The sequence below is a fragment of the Polistes canadensis genome, unplaced genomic scaffold (genome assembly GCF_001313835.1).
Source record: "Polistes canadensis isolate GaletaPanama2010 unplaced genomic scaffold, ASM131383v1 scaffold_25, whole genome shotgun sequence".
NCBI lineage: Eukaryota > Metazoa > Arthropoda > Insecta > Hymenoptera > Vespidae > Polistes > Polistes canadensis.
This window is the reverse complement of record NW_014569572.1, coordinates 677,356-688,999: the sequence shown is the minus strand read 5'-3', so window position 1 is coordinate 688,999 and position 11,644 is coordinate 677,356. Positions and strand designations below refer to the sequence as shown.

The following is an 11,644-nucleotide window of genomic DNA, read 5'->3' as shown; positions in this document are numbered from 1 at the left end:
ACAAACCTAATCTTTAGCACATATTATGAAACTGTCGATGCATTCATACGGATTTCTTGATAACCTTTAACACAAATGACCCGTAAAAGCTTATCTAACAACTATTATATCAAGGAGTAAAAAATTTAATGAAAAAAACAAAGAAAAAAAAAGAAAAAGAAGAAACAAAGGTCTTAATAAAAAAGAAACACCTAACGAATATGCCACCCCTCTTCTCTCCCACGTTAAAAAACTTTGTTCGATCAAAAAGAAAAATATATATTTATTATCCAAGATAATCCGAATGTTCTTTCTCTTTTATTATTCGTTCGAATAAAATTAGAAACCCTTTCGAAAAGATTGCTCTCTCAATTACGTAAGTATATTTGTTCATTATCTTAATCGTATATCAACGTTTGACGTATTAAACTTCGACGAACGTACACCACCAACACGCATACTTTTGCGACGATTCACGTACTTGAGAAATGAGAATATATATAAAAAAAAAAAAAACGGATGAGAAAGGGAAAATTTGAAAAAAAAAAAAAAAAATTAAAGGAAAGACAATAAAGAAAAATATTGAACTCACCATAATGGCTATAAGATGTCTATAATCGTAGGGTAGTGGTCCATCGCCCCTTAAGATGAAATTTTGGGTTCGAAGGAAGTGGTCTAAATACAAAGGATGCGATGACATTACCCTGGAGACATGGTCCAATCTGTTGTTCTGAAGGAAAGCATCCATCAACAATATACGTGTCTGTAAACGAAAAACAAAAGAACATTTTACAAACCATACGAAACAATTTATTTAATCTAGAAAATAAATTAGACAAATATAACTGATTAACAAAGAATGAAAAAAAAAATATCTCGATAATAAATCGGACGGAAATCGTTCGATGATTTAAACGCTAAAATACATACTTCGAAAATATATATATAATATATATATATATATATATAACTTTCACGTTTTATATTAGATAGCCAGAGATATCTCGATCGTTTCGGTTTATCGAAAAAAAATATCCGTAATCCCCGATCGAAAAAATAATTCGACATGATTGTCGAAAAATAAATGGAAATTTTCGATCTGATGTTAGAAAAAAAGAAATTATTAAAAATACACACAGAATATATCTGAGGGGCACGTTTTATTAGATTAATTGCATAATCTTCTTGTTTTGTTCGTTTTTGCACGACATCAAAAAAGGGACGGAAGGAGGTTTCCGGGTCAATTCAATCCTCTCTCTCTCTCTCTCTTTCTTTTTCCTTCCTTTCTTTTTGTTTCTCTCGTAATTGGATGTTTGCCTTGCATCATCTCTGCCAAATATATAAACGAGCGGACTTATATACTACGATATATGTTAGTTGTGTGTGACAATATTGTTTTCAACGTGTTGTCTCGCACACGTCATACAACTGTGAAAGTGAAGAGAAGAAAAGAAACAAAATCTTTGCGTGTTCCCCTAAGCCGATATAAACGACCTTAAACTTTTGCGATTTGATCGTGAGCGTATTAAGATGACGCGAATATAGTAGTAAAGTTTGCACGCGAGCAAATGTAACACAACACACACAAGTTGTCTTTTAAATCACGTGCTGTTAATAAGAAACGATTACAACACGTTCGCGTGGGCCCTTGCATACGCGAATTAATTATTCCAATTAATTAAGATACTGGATTATCTTTGGTAATCTATTAGAAAAAAAAAAAAAATAAAAAATAATAGAAGAAGGAAAAAAATGAAAAATCGGTTTGGATAATTTTTTACGTGGCCGTGACCGACACGAGTATGACCTTGTAACAGGTTGCCAACCCTACACGTCGTCGCACGTGGAATCGAACGCAAAAGGCACTTAGCTTGGCGCCAACTTTCTCCGTCTGACGAAACGATGAATCCAAGTGTTGGGGGAGGGGGAGGGGACGTAGGTAACCACCACCACCACCGATATAAGACGCGTGGACGGGGTGATCGAAATATTTATTCGTTCGGATCAACAATAAAAAGTTTATTCAATGTAAAATTCTTTAACACTTTTATGAGTAAACAAGATATACAAGAATTTATAAAAAAAAAAAAAAGAAAATTTGATCGATGAACCGAACGAAGACGATTGGATTTTGGTATATTATAGAAAAAGAAAAAAAATATATAAATATTAACGTTCGTGAGATTGTGAAAATGACGTTTTTAAAAAGACAGAGAGAGAGAGAGAGAGAGAGAGAGAGAGAGAGAAAAATCTACTGTTAGAAAGGAAAAAAAAAAAGAATTCGATCAGCTGGCACGGTTTCGACTACGAAGACAGGTGTTACTGAATTAACTCGTGGAGAGCAATTTGGCTGCATCTTCGGAAAAGCTCGCCAACAAAGTACCGTCCTTCCGAGAAGAAGCGGTCTTCCTTTGGCAACATCTTCTGGCAGAAAGCCCGTGCGCGTGTGGCACAGTGCTTTTTCTCTCTCCCTCTCTCTCTTTAAAATTTCGCACGCACGCACTCACATATGTATATATATTTACTTCCTAACGTACGCGTTCCTTCTACCACACCACTACTACTACTATCACAACAACACAAGATACAATACAATCAACTAACCACCATCGTCGTAGTCATCATCATCATCATCATCATCATCATCATCATCATCATCATCATCATCATCATCATCATCATCATCATCATCATCATCATCATCATCATCANTCATCATCATCATCATCATCATCATCATCATCATCATCATCATCATCATCATCATCATCATCATCATCATCATCATCATCATCATCATCATCACCACTACTACCAACACTAACCAATATTATTACCTCCTTGTCCTCGTCCAAAACTACCGTACGAGAATAACTTTGAAGATGGGGGTGGGGTAGAAGGAGAAAGAGTAGGAGGAGGAGGAGGAGGAGGAGGAGGAGGAGGAGGAGGAGTTGTAACTTCGAGAACGATCACTCAACAAGAAGCTTCTTCTCTTCTTTCTTTTCGAAATTCTAACCACGCGATAAGAGATCTACGGAGAAGGATTAACGAGCTTTTACTTCTTGTTCTTTTTTTTCCCTTCCATTTACTTTTATCGAGAATTCTGATAAACTTGGATAGAATATATTTCTGGTTTGACTAAATTCTTCAAAAAGTCCCTTTAAAACGGTTTTTACGTTTGAAAAAGCTAACACATATTCTTCGTAACATCAACTAAAAATTTTTCAGGTATAATATCATTATCATTATCATCATTATCATTATTTATTTATTCATTCATTCATTCATTCATTCGTTTACTGGAAAAATCCGATTTGAAGATCCTGTCCCTATTTCGAGTCTCTTTCATCTTTTAAAAAAAGAAATTTAACGAGCCTGTTTTATCACTAAACGAATAACTCTTATTTGTCGCATACCAACCGACCAACCAGCAGTCGCATAAATACATTGACCTCGGGGAACACGCGATATCTCTCTCTCATTTTGTCCACCATTTCGCTCGACAAACATTTTCAAATTCTTGTTGAAAATTCCCTTTGAGGTGTTTACGAAATCGTGAGTGCCTCGTATAGTGTGTTGTTTGTAATAGTAAACCGAATACGTGATAGTTATCGGTATTGACTTGAGATATATATAAAAAAAAAAAGAAAACGTAACAAATTAAATCATTATATTTCGTAAGATTAAGAATATTTGAAATAAAATTATTTATGTATTATTTAATCAAAATATAATGATCGTCCCTTTTCCTTATTTCAACAGGGCATTTACCAATCAATTTTATTAAATCTCATATTCCAAATATATATTTCGATGTTAAATGTATTAACGATATTTATCTTACGATATATTGTTTCAAACGAAAAGAAATCTATAATATTTGAACGTTAATCTATACACGATGTGGTGTACAATAATTATCTAACAATGATAAAAATCTTATCGATGAACGTCCTTTGATTTCCATCGAAGATGGCAAAATGTCTCTCTCCTACTGTAAAATGGAAATAATAAACATGTTTCGTCGTTCGAATAAATTCTCATTCGTCGTTAACGATTGATTATCAAACAACAAATGGAACAACAATTCTCGTAAATACATAAACAAATAAATTAATCAACGTCATAGAAACCTTAAAATACTAACAGAACAATTTCAATTGAAAGAAAAGGAATGAAAAAACAAACCGACAAAAAATAGATATTATTATCCGCGATATTGTGATTAAACGTAAGGGAAGAATTGTAAAAAAAAAAAAAAAAAAAAGTAGTATAATTATTATTTTATTTTCAATTCCCTTCCAATAAATTTAGCATTAAATTGAGATCCGATGTCAAATGAATATCTTAATCAGAATTCTATTGAGAAAAATTCAACCAAACCGTGTAGAATCGTGACGTGAATTTTCAACCAAATAAAAATATTTGTTGCGTTGGCCGACCTAAATGTGGATCTTTCATAGAAACCGTGATATGTTTTAAAAGGGCCCTTTTCGAGGAAAATCCACAGATACAACGAAACACGAAGAAGGGAGAAAAATATTTTCAATATCTACAAACTTCATATTTATATTTGCACAAATTGTTCTAATAATAGATAAAAAAAACAAAAAAAACATAAATCATATATATATATATATAAAAGAAAACGAACAAAGATATTTCTGATCTCGTTGATTCAACACAAGAAACGCGTAAACATATTGACGATAGGAAGAAAGTTATAATCTCTTCGGCTTATCCTCTCGAACGACGAATTATCGAAAAGAAGCAATTTCTTTCGATAACAATTATACTCATTATTACACTTGTTTTGTTCAATCTTAATTTATCGATTTACGACTTGGACTATATAACCAACGGTAACAAATCTGTTGTAAGTTGCTGGTTTGTTTTTCCTTTTTTTTTTTTTTTTATGGAAAAAAATAAAAAAACAAAAAAGGAAACCGAGCAAGAGATCGAAGTCAAAGAATACGATCACTGATTAGCATTAATTAAAAAAAACATCTTGTTCTTTAAGCAATACAAAAAAAAAAGAAAAAAACGTATAGCTATAACAAAGTCTCATGATGGTTTTATATACTAACAAGTCATTATTATTATGGACAGCTGGGTGTGCCCGCATATGTCTTAGCAGAATAAGAAACTCTGGAGAGAAAGAGAGAGAGAGAGAGAGAGAGAGAGAGAGAGAGAGAGAGAGAGAGAGAGAGAGAGAGAGAGAAACGCGAAGATCGAAATGTCAAGCGCACAACACATTGGCTATCTTGATGTTAGAGAGAAGAATCATCGAGAGAAAAAAGGAGGGAAGCAGGCGGACTGGGGGACGAGGGCGGAGGGTCAAAAAGAAATAAAATAAGAAAAAAAAATATGTTTACTTAGAGGACCCAGACATGGTGTTACGTAAATCCTTCGTATTACGACAATAAGAAAGTTTACTCGCGAATGCGCTAAGTATTTTGTAATTTAAAATAGTTAAACGACGTACAGAAGATCGCAAAATTATCCTACAAATTTTTTTCTACGACACGAAATAAAAAAAAAAGAAAAGAAAAGAAAAAAACTACGATTTTTATTAACGTTATTTGGTCAAATGTATCTTTCCAATTTATTGTTATTATATATATCGTAGAAATTAAAAAATTGCATTGAGAAGAAAAAAAGAAAATGCATTAAGAGCCATTTAATAGATAAAATATTATCTTTAATTATCAGTTATCGGTTTTTTTTTTCTTTTTTATTATCATATATAAAATTAAATTTCCGCGATATACAACGTGCTCGCAGAATCATATTCTTAACAAAATGTATAAAGGTTTTTTTTTTTCTTTTTTATTGGAAAATGTGAAATCTTTTATAGAATATCGTAAATCACAGAAATTAGAATGGTATAAAAAGTATAATAAAAAAAAACACACACATTAAGGATTTATTTATTACCAAAAAAAAAAGAAAACATTATTTCCAACTATTCAAAGTTATCTATATATTTTTTTATTGTACAAGAACAATTTGAATATCCATTAACTAACAAATACGCTTGAAGTATCATCATAACTTTGAACAAAAATTGACAAAAGATGCAATAGAAAAATAAGATCTGCGTCACTTAGTGTATAACAACAGCGGCATTGTACGTATGTAAATAAATTCATAGAAAAAAATACATAAAATGTAGGACAAAAAAAAGATTATAAAAGGATTAAACTAATGAATAACAAAAAATATGAATTTTTTTTTTCTTTCTTCTAAAACACGAGAGGTGAAAGAGGAGAAAACAAAGAAGAAAAGATAAAGCTCTATAACCAGAGAGTACAAAGAAAACTTGCGAGTTCGATGCACCCTTCTTATCAGTGGATGATGATGATGATGATGATGATAATAATAATAATAATAATAATGATGATAGCACTGTGTTATAGAGAGCTAGGTCAAGTGAGACACTTTCCTCAACATCTGATTGGTCCGTTCGACATTGTAGTCAGCATATCGATTGGCTATACGCCACGTGACAAAGAAGACCATACCAAACTATACCATATACCATATACCTATCCTCCCACCACCCTCCGCTTCTATTCGGTCTTTTACCTATGACACTTTTACGACACTCACGAACTATCTATCTATCTCTACCAAACTCCCCACCACCATGACCAACTTCCTATTTCTTTATATTTTCTTCGCCCATGAACAACCGAACGTGTCCGAACGTGTTCGAACGAGAATCCACAAGTTCTCTTCCATGGTTGATCATCGTACCTTTAGTTATCTTGATACGCTTCTTTTATATCCCACTACTATACTACTGACCAACAGGTTTTCAACAGAGAGGATTGGGATCCTCCTGCACGTTCTTTACAGTTTTTTTTCTTTTTTTTAATTCTACCAACTCGAAAATACATGTTGAATTAAAAAAAAGAAAAAGAAAAATAAAATGGAAGAAAAAAGACATGATCGATGACATGAGATATGAAATCAGCAAAATGGTTTCATTATTATGTAACATAGTGTACATCAAAAAAACAGTAGGAATAATTTTAATTTCTCGTTATACAAACGAGATTAGAAATAGAATATATATATACGGAGGAAGGGTAAAAAAACAAATTAATAAAAGGAACGTTGTTGTTGGTTGAGTCTTCCATTCAGAAGAGGATAATTTTATGTCGTTTTACCAGTGGCACAAAAAAGGCAAGACTCGAGAGTGTCGAGGCAAGGAACCTGCAAAAAGACCAGTTACGTGTGTATGGGATCCTATGTATGTATATGCATGTATGTATGCATATATATACTTGCTTACTTACATACATCGGACCATTCGAGGTCTTCGAGAAGCGAAGGCGGCCTATGACCGCACGTAAACAACATTGGAAACCAGAACCCAGATCTTTAGAACCGGTTTTGTCTTGGAAAACAATTTTACGACCTACAGAGAGAGAGAGAGAGAGAGATCTCATCGAAGAGAACAGAAAGGGGTAAGAATAAAAAAAGAAAGAGAATGGAAAAAAAAACAAGGAGGGAGTAAACTACTATATATGCATATAACACACATATGTGTGTATATGTAATAATATAAATATATAGTACACGAGAGAGAGAGAGAGAGAGAGAGAGAGAGAGAGAAAAAAGAGAGATCGTAAAGCTACTTTGTTCGATAAATCTTTCGAAGATGTATAATACGTATATTCTCGTTTTCTTCTTCTTTCACCCACCACTTTCTTTAACTCGTTTTTCTCATCGTCGAACTTAAAAAAAAAAAGAAAAAGCAATGAACCGATGTGGACGATAAAAAACGTATTTAAGAAAAAAGGATAGTAGAAACAAAATCAACAAATTTATCATTCGGTATCGTTCAATCGTCGAAGACTTAAAAAAAAAAAAAAGAAAGAAAAAAGTAAGAAGAAAAAACGCGTGTCGAAGAAGGATGTTACGTAGAAATTCCGGATTCATGAATGGGTAGAATCGAAATATGTAAATTTGTACGTGCTGCACGCGGAAATCAACGTGAGTTTCGAGGAAATAAAAACAACGATTCACGTTTCGAAAGATAATCGAAGATTTGAGAGTAAAAACATGATATTTAACGTAATTTTCAAATATACTAATTACTTGTTTTATGCACACGCCGTTGTTAATATAAACGATTATAAATGTATAAAAAGAAAAATGCGTATAAAATTGAAATATGTCAACTAAGATAATATCTCTATAATAAATTTTCGATTTATTTATAATATCTCAATTAAAGGAATAATTTATTAAGGACATCAAAATACTTGTTGGTATGTAACATGTAATATTTACGATCCAAAATTTCCGTTTCCAATGTCGATTATTATTCACACCATCTGTGGGCCTTGGTTAAACGAAATATTTATTATAAGGCGCTTAAGGTAATAATAAAAAAATATTGTTATACGACGAATAAAGAACGACAGTTTTAACGATCGTCGAAATTATTTATGTATATATTAGCTTGGAATTTGACAAAAATATGTGGAAAGTGGGTCACGATGCTCTTGGTACACCCGAGAGAAACGCGATGATTATTTTCGATAAGTAAGAAAAGGGAAGGGAAGAAAAAAAGAAAAAAAAAGAAAAAAAAAGGAGGAACTTTTCTTTTTTTCTTTCTTCTCTATCTCTTTTTCTCAAATTAATGATTTGAGACGAGAAGATAGCAGCAACGTGCACGAGCACGTGTGTATGTGTTATACATATGTATATAAGTAAGCAAAGAAAATATATAGATAAACGTTTGCGAGGTCAGAATATTTTTACGATTACACATGACGAAAGAGAGATGATCATTCCTTCATCGTAAACCTAAACGAATCGAATCAAATCAAAATGAAACGAAACGTTTACCGTGCCCCTTTCTCCGACAAATATAAGAAACTTGGATGAGTTATCGAGTAAACAAGGATAACGACAAACAGTAGTACCATCTGTCGATTTCGAAGTTCGTATATAAATAAGAATATATGAAAGTTCCCTAAGATACGATTAATCTGACGCCCCAAAGTCTTAGGGACTTATTTCGACCCTTTAAGAATTTTTCCTTTGTCCTCGTCACCCTCGAAAGAGTTTTTTGTCATTCTCGTAATTTCAGAGAGAAAGAGAGAAAGAAAAATAAGAAAGAATATAAGAAAATAAAGAAAATATAAGAAGAATAAGAATTTTCTTTCTACTCTGTTATCTCTGTCGTCGTCGGTTATTAAAATAAATAATTAAAATGAAAATAAAAAAAACCATAGAGATCGTCATACGATTCGTTAAATTTAAAGTGGAAAGACAAACAAATCATTTAAAAAAAGAAAAAAAACAAAATAAAACAAAACAAAATACGCAACGACTGTGAAAGTTTAATAATGCAAATTTTCATAATTAAACATTTATATGGGAATCGAATGATTCACAAAGCTTTAGAGTGCTAGACCATAGTCTAACGACACGACACGCCTCGTGTGCCTTGCATAAAATTGTTGGTCACGATCGTGATCAAACACGAATCGTCGCTTAACGTCCCCAATGAATAAAGTACCGTCCAACTATATAAAATATGTCTCTGTGTGTGTATATGTATATATATGTATATATCCTATAAATCTTGTAAACTATAGGTTAATGGTGAAATTTAGCAATCTAATCGACGCGTTAAAATCCATTTAAAAAAAAATTTGCCGGAAGTCAATTTAATTGGGCTTAATCGTTGTAAGAAAAAAAAAATGCACATTTTAATGTGGATGACGTGTACGCTTACATGTATTTAAATATTACACAAGAAAAATAAATATCAAATTCATTTGATTGATTTTTTTTTGTTCTCTTTTTTTAAAGCGATGATCTAGGTCTAGTTTTTTGATGATTCGCAAAATATTTCTTATTACAGCTAATTACAGATGGTACATCATGTTATTACAGTTAAACACAAATGACAAAATTGGCTTAGGCTATTTTCAAAATAAACTGCTGATTAATAATGTGTGTTTAATTTCTAATAATCTATTTCAATATTATAATCAAATATATAATTTGTATAGTTATATTTATATGTATAAATAGTTAACATATAAACATATGAAAATGATATAATAAGGATAAAGATATGAGAAAAGTATAACAGAATTAAATTTCATCATAACTTGCGTTCATGCATTTTAATATCGATCTAAACGTCACAGTAGAGAGAATCCGAAAATTATTCAAACATGTTATGTTTATAATCTTGGAAAAAATATCGTTGCATCAGAAATGACGTAAACTGCATCAACGATTTCTTTCATGGGACTCTATTATCTCTCTCTCTGTTACTAGACAATAATGTTTAAATTTCTTTTCTGACGATAGTTATACCGATTTCAAGAATGATGCAACCCGAATAATTTGACACGTCACAAAATTATCGTGAATTTTGGTTGGTAATAAAAAATAAAATGTATAATATACTTCAATATTTAACAAACAAACAAACAAGCAAAAAATGAATAAAAACAAAAACATATTATCTCACATCAAATATAAACAACAGTTCGAGTATAAATATCTTGTACTAATAAGTTTAAAATACGAGATACGCGTGAATGTTAACCGTATAAGATTTCGAGATCTATAATTTAACGATAAAATTAATAATACCTGTTCGCAATATCGAGACAAGTTTTCTATTTTTGCTTTTTTTTTGAAAGAAAAAAAAAAGTTCATGTTTAAAGAAACTGACTAATATTTAAATATACTGTCGTACGGTTAATCAGATATATCTCGTTACACTATAACATTAATAAAAAAAAAAGATAAAAAGAGAAAAAGAAAACATTCGAGCAATGGAGGAACGAGAAAAAATGATTTTCATTGGTAGACCGATTGGGACTCGTTAGAATTTTCGCAACGGGTGGCTTCGAAGTAATAATTCGAAAGGGACGTTTGTAGGGAAGTAAAGGGGTGAGGGAGGAACTAGGAAAACGATTTAAAACTTGCTCGTTCGTTCGTTCGTTCTCTTTTATTCGTTGCGATAGCTCTCTCGTAGAGCTGAAAGAGAACTTACTACATACATATATATGTATTTATATATATATACCACGTCGAGATATTTTTATTTGAATGAAATTAATCACCCCGTGCCACATATTCACTGGAGTGGAATTATCGTATCTGGGAATTATATCTAACCAAACACAACAAAATATGAAATATAGTAATAGTATAATACGTGTTTCTATCCACGTACTTCTACACAACTGTATATTGAGATATTCTATTGCACGATCTAACAGGTGGAAGTAGAGTGTTGTGTGCACTTCGTAATTCACACTGATTGAAACAACAAATTTTTCCCCTATACACTTTTTTTTATACTTCTCCATGAATTTTCTTCGCCCTTCTCGTTGTGCAGTATTATAATGCAATTATTTCTCACGTATATATGCAATTAGATCTAATCGTTAAATCATATTATTTGTTTCGTTTATTGATTTTCTTCATTCATATCGTGCACACGTTAATTTTGTCTACCAATCATCACTGGTAGGATTGTTTTAAATTTATTTCTGGTTTGTTTTTTCGTAAAAATCGCGTAAAAATTTCTCTCTCTTTCTCTCTCTTTCTCTCTCTCTCTCTCTCTCTCTCTCTCTCTCTCTCTCTCTCTCTCTCTCTCTCTCTCTCTCTCTCT

General features: G+C 31.8%; 1 protein-coding gene across 3 annotated transcripts in view; it reads right to left on the bottom strand.

Annotated features, from left to right (window-relative positions):
* Positions 1-388: 388 nt before the first annotated feature.
* LOC106783757 overlaps positions 389-11,644 on the bottom strand; it is a 100,948-nt gene continuing 89,692 nt past the window's right edge. For all 3 annotated transcript variants that reach the window (XM_014742562.1, XM_014742563.1, XM_014742564.1), the window contains exon 7: positions 389-742. In XM_014742562.1, coding sequence (XP_014598048.1) covers positions 404-742 — 339 coding nt within the window. In that variant the 3' untranslated portion in view covers positions 389-403. The remainder of the gene's footprint in view (positions 743-11,644) is intronic.